We start from the raw sequence: 20,419 nt of genomic DNA, 5'->3' as shown, positions 1-20,419 counted from the left end.
AGTATATTTTGGGGAAGGGGTAATTTTTTATGTAGGATAGAATTTAATGCTTGAACAATTCTTTTATTTGTATTAATTTAATAATTTTTTCTATTAAATTAATTTAATAATTTTTTCTATTAAATTAACAATGCATTTTTGAGCTACACTTAAAAGTTAGAAGGAGAAATGTAAATCCTATAAAACCATTTTTATTTCATATTTCATTTTAAATTCTTAAAAGTAAAACAATAAAATTCATGGCTTGGCAACTGTTTTTATTGTTTATGCCATCTCAAAACACACTGCACGGGTACATCAAGTGATTTTTTTTGTTTTTTTTTTCAAAAAAAATGACTGAATTATTATCACCTCTCTTTTAACCTCTTGCAAAATTTATGTTCAAATGAAAACTGTTGAAAACAATATTTATTGTGTTATTTCTGCATACTCAGTTCAGAACCATGCTGTATACAGTTGACACTAGTTAAATACATATATATGAATAAATCATTTGAATAAATATGAAAAAAAAGACACATTTTTCCACATACCAAATACTTTTAACATTTCTTATAATGATCTACTAAGCTAAGTTTTATACAAGTTATATACAGTGGGTCACACTTTTTTTGTGACACTCGTGTTTAAGTTTATTTGCACAATACTGAACTAAATACTGAAACATACTTTAATTTCTTTCCAAATAATATTTTTTTTTCCTACTTGAAGCCTCGCTTTTTATAAAATAAATACCATTTAAATACTTTTTGTAATAAAGCAGTTTGTTCAAAAATATTAATCAGGAACACAGATAATTCATACATTCAAAAGTTTTGGCAGATGTTTCTTTCCTTCTTTCTTTTTTAAATGATAATATCTTGTTGTAACAAAAGTTTTCCACCATAAAACATTATTAATAAAGTTGGAAGGGGGAACATAAAAGCAATACCTTTAATGTGGGTAGTTGTCCCTACCCAAATCTATGAATTTCTGCCAACGTTTTGGTAATTTTTCAAAGCCTTCAGCATAGAAACTTGATGGCTACGAGTCCAAAAACAGATCAACCTCATTTCAGATATAATGTACAGAATGGAAGATAGCACCAGCAACATGCAGCTGCAAGTCTGAAAAAAGGTAGAAATCCGAAGGAGTGATGTTGGGGCTATATCATTGGTGTGCCAAAAGATTCCCTTCAAGTCCGTACAGAGTCCAGGGGTGAATACAGACACATGCGATCTTGCATTATCTTGATGGAACATTACCTTTTCATGCCAGAACTCGGTTCGAACGTTTTTCCTTGATAGCAGTGTCAACAAGGACTAGCATCTCTATGTACACCTTACTGTCATGGGTTCTACCTTTTACCAGGTACTCTTTATGGCAATCTAAACAGATACAAAGTATGATCTTTGTGCTAGTCAAATTGTACTTTGCGATGCTGCCAACGGGCTCACCGGGTAAACCATTCCCCTATATAATTTGTGCTGTTGAAGTAAATCCACTTTACATCACAAGTGACGGTCCGAACCAGAATTTTGTCCTTGCATTGATATTCGAGCAGATTAGTGCAGACCCCATCATGTCTGTCCTTATCGAGTCAGCTCAGGTGCCCTCAGCAACTGAACTTAGACATCAAGTTTATGTGATGCATAGTGCAACTAATGGACATGGCACTAATGTCTAACTCCTTAGCAAGCTATCGAGAGGTTGCATACAGATCTTTCTCCACAAGTTCTCGCAGGCGGGCCTCATCAACATCAGTAGTACGGCTATAGCACTCCGCTTCTTGAACGGCATAGTCCTTGTTTTTGAATTTTCAATATCAAACCTTCACAATGTCATATGATACAACATTAATACCTAAAGCTGTACATATGACTTGGTGGCATGCTCTAGCTGACTTTTTGCAACACAACTGGTAATAAATTATAGTTCCAATCTGGTAGCATGATAGTTCCATTTCAGACACCTTATACTTAATGATGTCCCCCCCCTGCAAATTTCACAACACAGTATTCTAAAGCAAGTCTCTTTCTTTCAAATAAAAAAAAAAAAAAATTGGACAAAATATGATTAAACACACCAACGCATACTATTTGCAGAGACGATACACAAGAATTATTATCTGCATTTGAAATTATTACGTATTTAGCAAAATATATTAACAGTTCCATATTTGAAGTGAACATAGCAAAATGCTACAAATTAACATGAAATTCTATTAGAAATTTAACTTCTCATTCCATGCTCACTCTCAGAACCTAAAAACTTGTCCTATAAAAAATCAAACAAAAGCCAAAAATTAAGTGCTGTAAAACTTGCAGCAGATTCAGAGGGAGGTTTGCAATAAATGTTAGTCCTGAAACTGCTGAGAGAGTCACTGCACAATGGGTGATTAGCAAGAAGAAAATTTTTCATCTATATGAAAATAATAAAAATCATCTGTTTGCAAAATCAGCAATGATTTACCATACTGAAACAATGATATATTCGCAAATGAGTTAAAATTTAATATAGTTGGGTCTGACAGACAAAATGTTGTGCGGAGAAAGCAGAAATATTATATGAAGAAAAAATTAAAAAAAAAAAAAATCACTGCTTACTGCTAAGTATGGGAGAGCAGACACAATGATTTAAAGATGTTTCACTATCTCTGGAATGGGAAAGTTATTTTTAAAAAAAAAAATAATGTGTATTAGTATAAAGATATAGTAAGTTTTTAATGAAAACCTGAAAGTACCTGCAAAAACAATCAAGCTCTACCAAGATACCGAACCTAAATATAAAGCACTAAATTCTTGCTTGTGGTTACAATATAACAGTCCTAAGATTATTAAAACTCTTCCATATATTGTTGAATTAAATCCTATTGAACATGTATGGAGAGAGTCGGAGAAAAAAAAAAAAAGGAAACATGCCATTTCTTCAAAAACTCCACTAAAAATAATTCTTATGGAGGAATGGAATAAAACTAAATATTCTTATTCAAAAGAATTAGTTAAATCCATCCCAAAGTGCATGAAATGTGCAATATTAGCTAAATGATATCCAACCAGATATTCAGTGTCTCATTATTTTTTGGTTCTTATTAAATACAGTCAAAAGTCTTTAATCTGGACGTCCATAATCCGGAATGATCTATAATCCAGACCTCAAAGCTCCAAACATTTTGTGCATGCGCATATGCATTTACGCATGCGTGTTAAATGTATAATGGACAGTATAAGCTAAGCTAAAATTATCTTTTTCAGTTAATGCGGCAGATTGCATTGTTCCTCAATCTTCGAATTGGATCAGGCTTATTATTTTTTGCAGACTGTTAGAGCAATTTTATAAAAAGTAAGCTTGAACTTTCGATTATGTCAAATACAATTTCCGATGCTGGAGTTGGCAAAGGATCTACAAAGTGAAAGCATGTTTCGATGTCCAGCATACAAAAAGTGGAATTGCTGTAAAAAAATGGATAAAGGCATATCCTTTGTTTCTCTAACCATTCCGAAATCTGTTTTTCAATTCATGCTGCTCTGCAAGTGGGGGGGGGGGGACATCGGGGCATGCAATGAACTGGAAGTTGATCTGTCAGCACTATCCTTATTTTCAGGGCAGATGTTTTTATTTTATTCGGCTTATAATTCCTTACTCCCCCCGGGGGTCGACGTAGAGAACTCTGCGAAGCTACTGGCTAGGATGTGTACCTAGGCAGTCTCGGCCACGGGGGTATAAAATTTATGAACTTGGTATCTGAAGGCTTTGGGAAAGGTCACTTATTGGCCAGCCCCGGAGTCTGGCACGTCCTAGCGCGGCATGGTACTAGTAACCCGGGGGTCTCCCCCGGGGTCGCTGGGTAATGTCCCGCTGCGACGGGCTCGCCCAAGCGACTGGTAGGAGCATTAGACGACCGGTGCTGCCTGGGGCTTGCTCCAGGTGGTGCGCTGCTCTCCTGAGGGGTAATAGTGGAGGTTGAACCACCACAATGTGCCCTAAGGGGGAGTGGACCCGTAATGAGATTAATTTCTCGGAACGGGGAATGCCTAAAACTTCTTATAATTCCTTACTAAATGTAGTATTTCATCTAGATGTACTCCGTCTTTAGTATAATTTAAATCAGGTTATTTAGTTACGGCAAAGCCTCGAGGGCTATCTGCCTAAGGGGAGGGATGCCTTCGGGGAGGACTTTCTAAGGGAAACTAGCTCGTATACACGTTACACATGGTGAAAACCCCGAAAACACCCATGCACCAGCCCGTTCACGGGATTCGAACCTCAGACCGAACTACCAGTGTTCAGCGACTTTACCCCACGGCCGCTGGCGGGCCAGATTTAAATCAAATGCCTCGTCATTATAAATATCACAAATACACATCAAATAGTTTTCTAGTTGCAATTTTCTAATTTCGACTATGTGTAATGTATGCTTTACGCATGCGCGCGTTGAAAGAAATGTTTAATAAAGTAAACAAATAAATATTAAGCTTTTTTTTTGTAAATTTTGATACCCTTTAGATCATAATTGCTCTTTATTTCATAAATTATGGTTTCATATTTTTAATTTAATAATTTCTGCATGCTATCTTACCAGATTTAAACTGATGATCTATAATCTGGAAAAACTGATAATCCGGAATCGCCGAAGTTCCGACGAGTCCGGATTAAAGACTTTTGACTGTATAAACTGTTTGTTCAAAGTGTCCAAATACTTATAAAAGTTCATTTTCAGAACTTTTCGAATAAACTTTTTTTTAAAACCAAAACAACTTTGAATAACCTTTTTCAAAAGAAATAAGTCTTAATACAGATGGCCATTATTTCCTTATTACAGTAGCATGCAAAATTTAATCGTTAATCAACCAAGATGTAGCATGTAGTGAGTTGTAAGAATATGGGGCGAGATATCTCGATTGATAAGTGATTCAACCTTGGGGGCCGCTATAATAAGGAAGTACCAGATACCAATGATATTCGTGAAAGAGGCGAAAAGTCATTGGTTAGGCTAAATTTAAGGGTGCCCCTTGGATAATCGCTAAGGTGTAGTTTCATTTATCGCCAAGTTGCTGTTTTATTTATCACCAAGTTGTTAGTTCATTTATGGTAACCTGAACAGTTGAATATTATGGAAACTCTTATGACGTAATTGGTTGCACAATTGTGGTCAAAATGATGCAAAAAGATTTTGGAAAGCGTGTGTCGGATTTTGAATAAGTACGCTGTTATTTTGGGGTTTACAGTAAAATGCCTGAATGTGGTAAGATTAATTTGAAGTTACTGTACAATTTGGAATGAAAAGGAAAAAAGCATTAATTGACTGGTGTGCAAATGGTTACTTAGTAGCCATTAATTAGTATCTTGTTTGTAGGAAGGAAATGCGTATGGTTGGACAACACAGCACTACGAAGGATATTTTTGCGAATTTATGTGGCGACGCCAGTATACAAATTTTAGTTCAGATAATTATAATAAGTTTTTGAGTAATGTTAAGGAATTTTATTTGACCGAAGACACACAAATTCGTAAATAAGATAACGACCCACAATAAAGGCTTTTCATTTATACATGATCATGTTTATGAGAAACCAGAAGTTGCTACTCCCTAACCGCTTTTACGTTGTACGATTCACACTGAAACCAAAATTCATTTTCACGTTACTTAATTATTCATTAATATTTAAAAAAGCAAACATGAATTGTATAAATACAATTTTGGCAAAGGATGATGAAATCAAATGGAATTACTAAGGAAATTTTATATAGTACGCTAGTAATATTACTTTTGGTTAGCCTGTATTTAAGGGTGCGGTTGATCTTTACAATATGGTAACTGGTAGTTTGGCGACATTTTGGAGGCGATAAAGGTTACTACCTGGCACTTTGGTAATAATGTGAGCAGTACTCAGTTCCGATTACGCATTATTTTGTGTGAGGGAAATGAAAGATCATGGGATATGTCATGTGATATTAATGGACGAATTACGGTTCTTTAATCAGAAAAGGGGGGAAATCGGGAAAAATTCTGGAAATTTTGTATTTGGCTTTATTCTGTGTTGTGTGAAACAGTTCGTGAATTTTTGGATCCCATGGCCGTAACTAAAGTGAATTCGAAATGGGTATTTATGTATGTATTAATTTAATGTATGTGCTCATTTATATTTTAAGTAGTGTTTTTGAATTTAATTATATTTTAATTAAATGATAGTTATTTTGTGAATTTTATGTTTGTAGGAATTTGGTATACGTTTTAGTTGAAGTAAACGTGCATGGAAATAATTTAAATATCTGACACTAAGTATTTGTAAATGGTTGCGGTATGAATTCGTTGGTGACGTGTATAATGTAATAGATGATTTAGAGGTAAAAGTTTTTGGATATTTTATTTATTTTATATGTGGAAATGTTCATTACTTTTTCGCGTTCAGGTAATTTCATATATGTTCTTTTTACCGGGTTTAAAGATTGAGAAAATTGTCATGTATTTTCGTGAAATTTTTCTAATTTATGAGAAAAAAGCAGTGTACATGGATATAGTGAAGAGTGTGCGCAATGCCATTTTTGTGCAATTCTGGGATGTTTTTTTAAGTAAAAATAAGTCGGCGTGTACATGGTTTATGTGTACGTGTTATTTTGAAAAAAGCGTAAGGAGTATGGTATTGTGCACTTTTTCCCAATTTTGCAGTGAATATTTGTCATGATTAAGCAGTTTTGTTAGATAAAATTTCTAGCATAAGTGTAATTCGGCTAGTAGATTGTTGGAAGAAGTGTTCAGTAGATAAAAAGAAAAGAAACATGTCTTTACTTCGTGAAGACAAAATGGTGGCGGGAAAAAAAAATAGAGGGTTGCTGTAGGAGAGTTGGTCGCCAAATTTTCGCCAAAAAAACGCCAAGTTACCATAATGTAAAGATCAACCAAGGGTGCTCTTTGGATTATCACCAAGTTGTTGTTTCATTTATGGTAACCTGAGTAGTTGAGTGTTATGGAAACCTTACTATGATGTAACTGGTTGCATGATTGCAGTGAATTTGACTGATAGGAAAAGATTTGTAAAGGCTTGTTTATGTTGGATGCCAGTTAGGAAATATGTTCCTCACTGTGTGCTTTGCATCATAAAATGGGCGTTTCGTGGTATAGACAAGAGAACAGAAGTTTTTTTTTCTAAGTGGTTGAGGACAGAAGAAAGAAACTTTGTTGGATGTAATTCAACAAAATTATAAGTGTCCTGTTTGTACAAAGGAAATGCGTATGGTCGAACATAAAGATCATTCAGATGGCTTTGACGCAAGAAAGGTTCAAATACTCAATACATAAAGCGCTCCATTAGAAAATAGGAAATATGGCCTGAGGAAAGTTTTTGGATTCTGTTAAGGAATTTTATGTGCCACAGACTGAAGACACAGAAATTTCTAAATAAGGTAAGTGGATATTTCCTTTGGTGCTACTTTGGTAGACGGTTGCACGGATTTTGGCGAGCGATACAACTTATGGTAAACCCATTGCGAGACAAGTTATTATTTATGGTAACTGATATTTTGTTGTCATTTTATTTTTTAAATAATATGTTTTATTATGTATAAATTCTGTTTTTTAAATATTAAAAATCAATTTAATTTTGCATTTTTATTTGAAATAAAAATTTTATTGTTTATGATATTTTGTATAATTTTATGTTGTGGATGATGTAATCAATGACGTCACCTTACTTTAAAAGTAATTGGTTTTAATATCTAAAAATTTAATCTAATATTTTAAACATTATTTATGGCTGTTAAATATTAAAATACAATTTGATTTTGCATTTTTTTTAAATAATTTTATTATGTATGATTATTTAAATAACTTTAATTCTATGCGTGATGTAATCAGCTCCCCGATTGGTTACTGAATATTTGTGCATTACTGCGACATTTTTAAATTTTATTATTCCTCTCTTTGATTCCTTAGATTTCAAAGTGAATGGATATGTCCATTTCAAAGATGAATGTTGTTATTGGTAAGTACTGAGAATTATTGGTATCAGAATAAAAAAATTTTCCTTTGAAGCCTTATTTTGGCCAACCTGGCTTTCCTAATCAAAGATTTATTTTAAAATTGTTACAAGGGTCAGAGGAAATTTATTTTAAATTTTTGAAAGAAACCCTGCTAATTGCTTCTTTAATGAAGTGCGAGAGATGTGGATCACGGATGAAGACCGTTAAAAGAGCCGATTCTGAGGACGGCCATATATGGTATTGTGATCACCATGGAAGAAATAACCACTGCAATGGTAAAAAAAGTATTAGACATTCCTCCTTTTTTACCGACAATTTTTTTCATCGATATCTAATTTATGATTCCGATTTGTTTTGTGGTACTTATCAATATGCGACAGATAAAATACTCAAAAAAATATAAGTACATATTTTTCTTTTACTTTATAATTGTATACTTCAATTTGTATTAAAAAATTGCTGACATATTTATTGCCACATATGTTTTAATGTTAAATAATTATATCCTATAAAACTTATTTTAACGTATTTGAATTTAAGTAATATTTTAATTCTTTTAAAAGTTGGTACGATATTTTTAATTTGATATTCAATGTAAGTAATATTTTAATCCAATTAAACATTGCGCAAAATACATAAAAACAGCGTTTTTCAAGATGGCTGACGATAGTAAAAACCGCACGAACAATTGCGCCAAATTAAATCGCCAAAAATCCGTGCAACCGTCTACCAAAGTAGCACCTTTCCTTTTTTATGTTATTGCATTGTTTGATTTAAAATGTAGTTTATTGAGATTATAGATTTTTTTTTTATTGGCTCTAGTGTAGAACTGGGTATTCCTTTGACTTTTTAAGTGAAAATAGATCGATGTGTACACAGACAAAGTCAAGGGAGTGCACAATGCCGAGTTGGTACAATTCTCTAATGTTTTTTTGGAGTGAAAGTAGGTCGACGTGTACATGGGTACAGAGTTGTGCAACTCTTTGACTTGTTATTTTGGTTTTGTGTAGTGGCGATTTTTCCCAAAATAACAAGACAAAAAATTGCACAAACTCGGTGTTCACGTACCGCCAAAGGGCACTTGTAAATGTATTTTTACCTTACTTTTTCATAAAATTAAATCCAATGTTATAATTTAAATGTGTTATGAATATTTCATTATCACACACGCTCACTGTATCAAAAAATTCGTTAAAGAGCTCAACTGATGTTTAATAATAACATTTTAACGAATCTATATTGTACACTAAAATGAGAATAAAGCTTTAAAAAGATAAGTTAGTTAACATACTTCGTCTGCTCCATGTTCTTGCAACTCCCGGTAAAATTTAAGAGATATGCTGACCTAGATTAAAAAATAAGACATAATAAGAAAATATGACATGGATAAACATCATTTCAAAAACTGACTAACACAGCATATAACTTACACGGACTTTCGTCTTATCGCCATTCAAATTAGAAATGTGAAATAAGACTCCATCGAAATCGGCTATGGTGACTTCTACTGACTCTGGCTTATTCCTGAATTTAAAAGTATGAAAGTAAATAAATAGCATTTGGTTAAATAGTATCACGTAATTTGACAAGAGCTGTACTAAGAATTGTACACGTTTAAATGCCCCTGCTTTTAATTTAAAAAATCCATTAAAAGAATGGTTTTCTTATAAATTTTAGTTAAACCAAGGAAAATAAACTTTTCGATATCACTATGAATTTTGAATGATAAAGCTAAATATTATATTTTACACATTAATATCTTTTGCAACAATATCGCATTTTACAATGTTTACTCTCTAAGTTATAAAGTCTTTCTTGCTTACCCTGCAAGAGCATTTTTGAATTTTAGTCGAAGAGTATCTTCAATAATTCGATTGTTTATCTCCAACAATATCATATTTCATATACTCAGATTACCACATTCAGTCCAAAAAATCCACTTAAAATATTTCGGATCTGTATCACCAGACCCACAACCGGAAGTGGCAGGGTGTGAAACGGATATACAATTTGAATGGATACAGTTAAATATATATCATATCAAAAATCATTATTAAACCATTTTATTTCCGATAAAATAAAAATTTTAAACCGTTGTAAGATATCAATATATTTATGATATTCACAAAAAAAATAGTGTAAGAATTCAGTAACACTTTTATTTAAATTTCGTCTTCTGTATATCCCTTGAATACTTTTAGCATTTTATTGTTTTCTATCAATGTATTTTATTCACAAAATAGTCTTGTGCAAGGAATCCATCAAGAACATTTTTTTAAGTTCAATGAGACTCTATGAACCAATTTTGAACTTAAAGCACTCTTTGCTATGCTAGCATATCCATTCCGGCTGTCCAGTTATTACTGTATTATCTGTGTCCCAGTAGCAACAGGCGTTGAATGATGTATTTGTAAACAAACCGGAGAAAATTAAGTGATATTTTTTTCTGTTGTAAAAAAAGGGAAAACGGATTATTGGTCTTATTCTTAATTCATTAAAAGCATTATGTAGCTTCCATTTACAATCTTTAATTGTAAATATTAATAGTTTATTAATGAATAAACTATGAATTCAGTTGAAAATGAAGAAGATGAATTATTATTTAAATTGCATAGTGAAGCTTCTAAAAGAGGGAGCAATGCTCTTTCACTTCGAGCTTTTGAAGTAGTTGCTTTTAGTTCTCAGTATGGTTGTGAAAATTCTTTATCGTATACAGCAGAGAATATTCTTGGCCCTGCTACTATTTATCCTCGAGCAGGCGATCATGCTTATACATTTCAAATGGTACGTAGTTTCGAATTTTTCAGATAATCAGATCTAAATATAAATAGTTTAAATTATGCCGATACTTTTAATTGCATCCCTCTCATTACTTTTTGAGATGATATTGCAAATTGGCCCTCGATTGAGTAGATAAGATCTAGTGATTTTTCATGAGTTTGATCCCCATATGTTGAAAGGGCTGTTGCGGGGTGTTTTTGGACTAAAATTCAGATTTAAAGCTAGATACCAAATTCAAAATTTTTTAAATACATTCTTTACTTTATAATCATTAAAATTTTCCAGATTTACGTAATTAATAACCCAAACAAATTGAATTTGAAGTGTAAGTTTTTTTTTTTTTTTTTTTTTCCCCTTCATGTCTGAAGACTGTGTGAAATACTTACAGTATCTGGGTTTTCATCTTCCCAGCATCTTTTTAGAACAGTAGTTCAGTTCAAGTCCTCAACAGCATGAAGAAATTTCATATAAAATCCTTTTTTATTTTATTTTTAATTGTATATGCACAGATGATATACTATTTTCTCTTGATTACAGAATTTGGGTAGAGTAGACTTTAAGGTACCCCTTGTATTATGGCAAAGTTGTTGTTTATCACCAAGTTATTGTTTCATTTATGGTAGCCTGAGTAGTTGAATGTTATGGAAACCCTATTGTGACGTAATCGGGTGCATGATTCTGGGAAATTTTGAATTTTGTAAGCGTTTTTGTGGTGTGTGTTGGTTTGATTCTTTAGACGGTAGAATGGCTGAATGTACTAAGGTTAATTTGAAGTTTCTGTACGATTTAGAGCGAAAGGAGAAAAGAGCTTTAATTGACTGGTGTGTAAATGAAGGTTTACTTAGTAGGCATTATAAGTGTCCTGTATGTAGGAAGGATATGCGTCTAGTCAAATGTAAAAACCGTTTAGATGGATTTGAATGGGTTTGTAGGAAGAAAGGTTCAGATGGTCACTATGTGAAGCCTTCGATCAGAAAGAGTATCTGGTTTGAAAAAAGGTCATTTGAGTATGATTGATATTTTGATTTTTACGTGGCTTTGGGTGTACGAAGCGAACTCGAAAATCATGTTAAGTGAATATTTGCTTTTGGTAGTGCTTAAATGTATAACATGCTTTTCGTTTTTTATGTTATTTTATTGTTTGGTTTGAAATGTATTTTATTGAGATTATGTATTTTTTGTTTGCCTATATTGTAGAATTTGGTGCTCCTTTGACATTTTAAGTGAAAATATATCGATGTGTACATGGACAAAGTAAAGGGAGTGCGCAATGCAAGTTTGTGCAATTCTGGGATTTTTTTTTTTTTAAAGTAAGAATAGGTCGACGTGTACATGGATAGGAAAAGGAGTGCGAGTCAAAGGAGTGCGCAATGCCATTTTTGTGCAATTCGGGGATTGGGTATAATAGACTTAAAGGTACCTCTTGTATTATGGTGAAGCTGTTGTTTCATTTATCGCCAAGTTGTTTTATTTATGGTAGCCTGAGTAGTTGAATGTTATGGAAACCCTATTGTGAAGTAATCGGGTGCATGATTCTGAGAAATTTTGAATCATGGGATGTTTTGTAAGCATTTTTGGGTTGATCTTTACAATATGGTAACTGGTAGTTTGGCGACATTTTGGAGGCGATAAAGGTTACTACCTGGGACTTTGGTAATAATGTGAGCAGTACTCAGTTCCGATTACGCATTATTTTGTGTGACGGAAATGAGAGATCATGGGATATGTCATGTGATATTAATGGACGAATTACGGTTCTTTAATCGGAAAAGGGGGAAATCGGGAAAAAATCTGGAAATTTTGTATTTGGTTTATTCTGTGTTGTGTGAAACAGTGTTCGTGAATTTTTGGATCCCATGGCCGTAACTAAAGAAAAGTTTATCGGACACGTAATCAAGATTCTGAAGAAGATTAGGTAAGTTAGTATTTTTAATTATTTGAGGATATTATTTTTATGCATTGTTCTAAATGTAAGGTGGAAGTAAAGGAATTTGGTATTATTGGGAAAATTGTTATTAGCAATGATTTAGTTTAAAGTAATTAGGATTGTAAGGTAATTTTTATTAATTTAATGTATGTGCTCATTTATATTTTAAGTAGTGTTTTTGAATTTAATTATATTTTAATTAAATGATAGTTATTTTGAGAATTTTATGTTTGTAGGAATTTGGTATACGTTTCAGCTGAAGTAAACGTGCATGGAAATAATTTAAATATCTGAAACTAAGTATTTGTAATGGTTGCGGTATGAATTCGTTGGTGATGTTTATAATATAATAGATGATTTAGAGGTAAAAGTTTTTGGATATTTTATTTATTTTATATGTGGAAATGTTCATATTTGGAAAGGGTAAATACTTTTTCGCGATCAGGTAATTTCATATATATTCTTTTTACCGGGTTTAAAGATTGAGAAAGTTGTCATGTATTTTCGTGAAATTTTTCTAATTTATGAGAAAAAAGCAGTGTACATGGATATAGTGAAGAGTGTGCACAATGCCATTTTTGTGCAATTCTGGGATGTTTTTTTAAGTAAAAATAAGTCGGCGTGTACATGGTTTATGTGTATGTGTTATTTTGAAAAACGCGTAAGGAGTATGGTATTGTGCACTTTTTCCCAATTTTGCAGTGAATATTTGTCATGATTAAGCAGTTTTGTTAGATAAAATTTCTAGCATAAGTGTAATTCGGCTAGTAGATTGTTGGAAGAAGTGTTCAGTAGATAAAAAGAAAAGAAACATGTCTTTACTTCGTGAAGACAAAATGGCGGCGGGAAAAAAAAAATAGAGGGTTGCTGTAGAAGAGTTGGTCGCCAAATTTTCGCCAAAAAACCGCCAAGTTACCATAATGTAAAGATCAACCCATTTTTGTGGTGTGTATTGGTTTGATTCTTTAGACAGTAGAATGGCCGAATGTAGTAAGATTAATTTGTAATTAGAAGCTTCTGTATGATTTGGAGTGAAAGGGGAAAAGAGCTTTAATTGACTGGTGTGTAAATGAAGATTTACTTAGTAGCCATTATAAGTGTCCTGTATGTAGGAAGGATATGCGTCTAGTCGAACGTAAAAACCATTTAGATGGATTTGAATGGGTTTGTAGGAAGAAAGGTTCAGATGGTCACTATGTGAAGCCTTCGATCAGAAAGAGTACCTGGTTTGAAAAAAGGTCATTTGAGTATGATTGATATTTTGATTTTTACGTGGCTCTGGGTGTACGAAGCGAACTCGAAAATCATGGTAAGTGAATATTTGCTTTTGATAGTGCTTAAATGTATAACATGTTTTTCCTTTTTTATGTTATTTTATTGTTTGTTTAAAATGTATTTTATTGAGATTATGTATTTTTTGTTTGTCTATATTGTAGAATTTGGTGCTTCTTTGACTGTTTAAGTGAAAGTGTGCAATGGAAGTTTGTGCAATTCTGGAATTTTTTTTTAAAGTGAAAATAGGTTGACGTGTACATGGATAAACTCAAAAGAGTACGCAATGCCATTTTTGTGCTATTTGGAGATTTTTTTTTTTTTAAGTGAAAATAGGTTTATGTGTACATGGATACCGAGTTTGTGCAAATGTTAGTCTTATTATTTTGGCTTTGTGTAGCCGAAGTAACGAGTCAAAGAATTGCATAAAATCAGTATCCATGTGCCGCCAAAAATCGCCAAAGGCTACCCTAAACTATACTTTTACCCGGGGATTTTTTTTAAAGTGAAAATAAGTCGATGTGTATGCAAATTTTGGCACAAAAATCACCGCTTCGCAAGCCAAAATAACAAGCCAAAGAATTGCACAAAATCGGTATCCATGTACGCCCAAAATCGCCAAGTTTCGCCAAGGGTACCCTAAACTATACTTTTACCCAGAATTTGTCATTAAGACTATTTTCGGTACTTTTCCGTTTCGCCGGCGCAAATCTCGCCAAGCAGACTTTGTTGGCGACAACATACAGTATAAACAGAAAAAATGTTAACAAATGTTAGTTCTAATAATTTTTTATTTTGAAGGCATAAAAATTTTAATATGGTTTCATCATTTAAATTGATTTCATCTCGCGTAAACTACGCTACAAAAATCTAATTCTCTCAGTAATTATTTACATTAATTTCAAGTTAAATCTTAATTTGGAATAAAAGTTTAAATGCAAGAATTATTTCAATTCGTACTAATAGCTTACTCAGAAATTATGTAAAACCGTAGTGCTTTACTTCGCTATTGCATTCTCATTAGAATGAATGAATTTAACTCTTGATTTTGTTTTTTCTATATTTTCGCCTTCGGTTGAGCGATGTGATTGCATCCAATTGACTTAATTACCGCGAATTGTCTTAGGGCATAAAATTTAATTATCTTTGTAAATATTCTCTGTAATTGTATGCCAGTTTTGAAAAGAGCAATCAATCTGGTACGAAATGGGTATTTGTGTTTTAAAAAGGAGGCGTAAAAGGTTACCAGCGAAGATATTCCGTTTGACATCAGTTGTACCATTATTGGCGACTTTATCGTTTGCGCCGGCAAAACGGAAAAGTACCCTATTTTCTCTTCTAAGAATTTGTCATTAATGTTATTTATGTCATTAATGTTTGTCATTAATGTAATGAAAGGTGTTTGAAAGTATATTCGATGATTTAGTTGTATGATTATGTATCACATCCAGAAATTTTGGACATAAGAGACAAAAGGATTTTTGAATTTTTTTTAGCATTCTTGCTACAAAGACCACAAAATTTTGGAGTTTCTAAATTTACAAATTTGCAAGTGATTCATTTGGGAAAATAAATAATATACACATATTAATTTTTGTAGAAAGGCTGTGAGAAGACTGCATATGATTTTCATATGAATGAACTTAATGTGTAAAAAAAGCCAACTGAATTATTTTGATGCCAGTCGAACTGAAAGAATAGCCAAATTTTTAAAACTTGTCTTAACAGTCAATTTTGCAAACCCAGAGATTTGTAGCTTACAAAATGACAAGTTTTCTGTTTAAAATCCTTCATTTTCAATAAAGCAGGCAGTACTAGGCTGCTTTCTTGTAAAAAAATACTTGTCAGCATTTTAAAGTCATTATATTTTATCATAATAAGACTTAATGATGAGATTTAATTCATATAAATTTAAACTCATCAATGAAGGTAGAAAATTATCTATTTAGAGTTAACTGATAATCATATATACATCAAGGAACATTATATGATATTTCATGATGCTTGTGTGTTAAGTATTAAATTAACAAATATGGCCTATGTTAAGGTGCTGGTATTGGCAATAAATTATGACTTATCAAAATAGCCACTGAAATTATGTAATGAATAAGGTAAAAGTATATTTTAAGGTGCCCCTTGGCGAAAGTCGGCGATTTTTCCCGGTACATGGATACAGAGTTTGTGCAATTCTTCGACTTGTTATTTTGGTTTGCGTAGTGGCAATTTTTGCACCAAAAACGGCGACACAAAACCAAAATAGCAAGACAAAGAATTGCACAAACTCTGTATTTATGTACACATCGACCTATTTTCACTTTAAAAAAAAATCCCAGAATTGCATAAAAATGGCATTGCGCATGCCCTTGACTTTATGTATGTACACATTAACCTATTTTCATTTAAAAAAACATCAGTGAATTGCACAAACTAAGCTAAATCGTCGCTACACATAGACTAAATAGCAAGACAAAGAATTGCACAAACTCTGTATCCATGTACACATCGACTTATTTTCACTTAAAAAAAAAATCAGAGAATTGCACAAACTATGCCTTATGCACTCCCTTAAGTTTGTTCATGTTCACATTCGATATATTTTCACTTAAAAAGTAAAAGGAGCACTCAGTTCTACAGAAGAGGCAAACAAAAAGTACATAATCTCAGTAAACTGCATTTTAAACCAAACAATAAAATAACATAAAAAAGGAAAAACCTTTTGTGCATTTAAGCACTACACAAAGCAAATATCCACTCACCTTATTTAGAAATTTGTTCATCTTCAGTCTGTGGCCCACAAAATTCCTTAACAGCATCCAAAAACTTCCTAAAATTATCTGAACTAGAATTTGTATATCAGCGTCATCACATAAATTCACAAAAATAAGAGTAAAAAATATACAGTACAAAGTCCGAAATCTGGACTCTTCAGGGCTTCGGCGGTTCCGAATTTGAGATTTTTCTCGATAATAGATCATCAATTTAAATCTGGTAAGATGGCATGTTGAAATTATATAATTAAAAATATGAAATCATAATTTATGAAATAAAGAACAATTATGTTGTAAAGTGCATCAAAATTTACAAAACAAAGTTTAATATTTATTTATTTGCTTTATTAAACATTTCTTTCAGTGTAAGTTGTTTAAGTTGCTTCCATAAAAAATTTGAAAAGTTCCTTTTTCTTATGTCATGAGAACTGTATATGAATATACAGTTGACTTTCTAATGCCAGACTCCTTGCATAATTTTGAGACTGATATGCCTTTATCCATTTTTTGCAGCAATTCCACTTTTTGTTTAATGGACATCAAAACGTGGTTTTGCTTTGTAGATCCTTTGGCAACTTCAGAACTGGAAACTCTTTTCAATATAATCGAAAGTTGAAGCTTAATTTTTATAAAATTGCTATAATAATAACAGTCTGTAAAAAATAATAAGCTGGATCAAATTTAGAAGATTAAGGAGCAGTGCAGTCTGCTACATTAACTGAAATGCCTTAGAATCAGTTAAGATAACTTTAGCGTAGTTTAATAGCATCTGTTATACATTATTTACTGTGTATCACAAGATTGGCGACAAAAGCCAAGTTGTTCTGTTAAATTTTGTCTTGCTCCTATTGCGTACTGAATTTAGCCTGAATTGTATTTACCTGTGTTTATTTCTTGCACTTGCTTAAAACTAATCTGAGTCCTGAATAAATAAGCTCCCACATATACTCAAGTCTTTATCTAGGGGCTAGATACTGCCTGGTGCAGTCTCTAAATTCTGCTACAAAGCACCTTTCTAAGTTCTAAATTTTCGCCATTCCTAAACTTTGGATTCCAGTGCTTTTCCCCCAATTATAAAAAACTTCTCATCTAATAATTTTGCTGCTCGGTGCTTCCCCAAATTCCAAAAATTGTGTCTTCCCTGAATTCTGCCGTCCAGTGTTTTGTCTGAATTCTGCCGCCGCTTCTGAGTTTATAGTGAATAACATATCAGTTATTCTTAATTAAAATAGCACTAATGTAATCTCTTGACCTATGAGTTTCATTAACAAAATCTAGTTTTAGCATATGAAGAGAAACTTTTGTTGAATTTTTCCTCATCAACATTTCTTAGAGCATTTAAAAAATCGGTTATTCTTTGGATTATGGTAACTTGGCGAATTTTTGGCGACCAACCCTGCTACAGTAACCTGCTAGTTTTTGTTTGGACGCCATTTTGTTTTCACAAAGTAAAGGCGTGTTTTTTTTTTTTTTTCTCTTTTACTCAACATTTTTTCCCAACAATCTGCTAGCCGAATTACGCTTATGCTAGAATTTTTATGGAACAAAAGTGCTTAATCATATCGAAGATTAGGTGCTAAATTGGGAGAAAGTGCAGAATCGCAAACTGCTTGCCGCATTTTTAAGATATCATCCATGTACACATCAATCTATTTTCACTTAAAAAAACATCCCAGAATTGCACAAAAATGGCATTGCACACACTCTTGACTTTATCCATGTACACTGCTAAAGTCCTAGCTAGTAACCTTTATCGCCTTACCAAAATGTCGCCAAACTACCTGTTACCATATTCCAAAGATTAGCCAAAAAATCTATAATCATCGCCAAGCGTAATGTTAGCAGAAAAGGTAGCCTTACTCTTGTTATTCAATTACTAATATAAAAAAAAGTTTAGACATCACTGCATGAGTTATTACTGAAGCTGTCATGTATTGTTTAACATGCGGTGTTGAAAGCTAAATATAATAAATAATGACTTGCCAGGTCGGCGTTAGGGATATAGAATAGGTGAATGTTTCAGTTTGAGAAGTAATGCCAAGCAGACACTCAGCTGCAGAGCCAAATTATTAATCTCACAAATTTATGCTTATGTGATTGTTTTTCATAACGATGTATTTTATTTAGTGCTTAAGTGAAATTAAGAATCGGAATTTTTGAGTGAAAATCTCCACACATTTTATTATGGAAGGAAAAATCAAATGCGCATGCATAAAGCATACAAAAAATTTTTTTTTGGCTTTGAGGTCGGGATTTTAGATTATTCCGGATAATGGACATCCGGATTTCGGACTTTGTACTGTACTACGCAGTTCTGGCCTGTCCGGAAAATAGCTACTAAGTAAAACTTTGTTTACACATCAGTCAATTAATGCACTTTTCCCCTTTTGTTCCAAATTGTACTGAAACTTCAAATTAATCTTACTACATTCAGCCATTGTACTGTCTAAACAATGAAACAAGCAATGTACTTCCTAAGCCACACACGTCACAAAAGCCATTGCAAAATATCCCATGATTCAAAATTTTGCGGACTAATGCAAACGATTGCGCCATAATAGGGTTTCCATAACATTCAACTACTCAGGTTACCATAAATGATACAACTTGGTGGTAAATGAAACAACAACATCGCGATAAATGAAACAACAACATCGCGATAATACAAGGTTACCCTAAAGTCAACTCTAACCATGAATAAAAAATAGAAGCTAAGCAGAAACAAAAGTATTTTAAAAAAAAAGCAGCTTGATGAAGATTTCAAGTAAAACTCAAAAATGGGACAACAAAAAGGTACTGTATAAACATTTCGTAAATTTATATGTATAAACAAAGTTATATTCATAGATTAAATTATCACAAATTGTTAACAAGTAATATATAAAATTCATTATTAATTTAACAAAGGTAAATCCTATTTGATATCTATGTTCTTTAACATCACAAAATTATTTTGCAGTTGGTTAACATACAAGTACTAATTTCATCAACGGAAGTATGGTCATAAACTTCATTGTTTATTTGAAATACAAAATTTTACCTGCCATTTCAAGATTTAAATTTGGTTTTGAGTTGAACTTAGGTGTAACATGCAGCTCAGTTGTGGAAGGATAAAGAAATTAAATATGATGTTAATTTCCTTTTCTGCATAGATTGTTTATCATTTAATTAATCTGTTTAAATGGATTACAGTAAAAAGTCCAAAATTCGGATGTCCATTATGCAGAAGGATGTAAGATCTGCACCTCCACACCATCAAGCAAAAATATAAATAAATAAATAAAAATAAATAAATAAAAATAAATAAAAAATAAAATAAAAACAAGTAAAGAAAACAATAAAAAAACCCTCCCTATTAAATATTGGAATGAAGAATATACATAATAACAAAAGGAGGCTGGTTAACTGCAAATGGGATTTTTCTGTGGGCTAACACAGATTCATTCATGCCACTTGCAAATACCTGCTGGCTAGGGAATTGCATTGTAATGACATTGTATTGATATTGCTTTCATCACACTTTTGGTCTTTGAGTGGCTATGTGTGATGGGAGTTCAGAGCTGAACGTTTAATATTTTACTGTCTGGTGCAATTTCTGTGGGTCCTAAATCATGTTACCTCTTACCTCCCTAAATTCTAAAAAATTTACTGCTACCATTTATTCTAAATTCTACTGCCTATTGCCTCTCTTAAAATCTAAAAATTCTGTGAT

The 20,419-nt window shown here is 32.4% G+C and overlaps 2 protein-coding genes across 8 annotated transcripts in view; one reads left to right on the top strand and one right to left on the bottom strand.

Moving 5' to 3' along the window:
• Arpc2 (Actin-related protein 2/3 complex, subunit 2) overlaps positions 1-9,960 on the bottom strand; it is a 43,687-nt gene extending 33,727 nt beyond the window's left edge. Inside the window, exons 1-3 of the mRNA XM_035350726.2 lie at positions 9,783-9,960; positions 9,390-9,483; positions 9,251-9,304 (exon numbers count right to left, since the gene is read on the bottom strand). Of these exons, the coding sequence (XP_035206617.1) occupies positions 9,251-9,304; positions 9,390-9,483; positions 9,783-9,856 (222 nt within the window). The 5' untranslated portion in view covers positions 9,857-9,960. The remainder of the gene's footprint in view (positions 1-9,250; positions 9,305-9,389; positions 9,484-9,782) is intronic.
• Positions 9,961-10,303: 343 nt separating this feature from the next.
• Positions 10,304-20,419, top strand: part of Fbxl4 (F box and leucine-rich-repeat gene 4) — a 123,767-nt gene continuing 113,651 nt past the window's right edge. For 2 of the 7 annotated variants that reach the window (XM_085819444.1, XM_085819433.1), the window contains exon 1: positions 10,304-10,743. In XM_085819444.1, the coding sequence (XP_085675570.1) occupies positions 10,525-10,743 (219 nt within the window). In that variant the 5' untranslated portion in view covers positions 10,304-10,524. Of the gene's footprint in view, positions 10,744-19,346; positions 19,501-20,419 lie in introns of those variants that run through there. The other 5 variants (XM_085819473.1, XM_085819468.1, XM_085819437.1 and 2 more) reach the window with 4 other exon arrangements.

This window comes from Stegodyphus dumicola, chromosome 1, assembly GCF_044657685.1.
Source record: "Stegodyphus dumicola isolate Sdum_Otavi_A_Nest chromosome 1, ASM4465768v1".
NCBI classification, from domain to species: domain Eukaryota; kingdom Metazoa; phylum Arthropoda; class Arachnida; order Araneae; family Eresidae; genus Stegodyphus; species Stegodyphus dumicola.
This window is presented reverse-complemented; position numbering and strand designations above follow the sequence as displayed.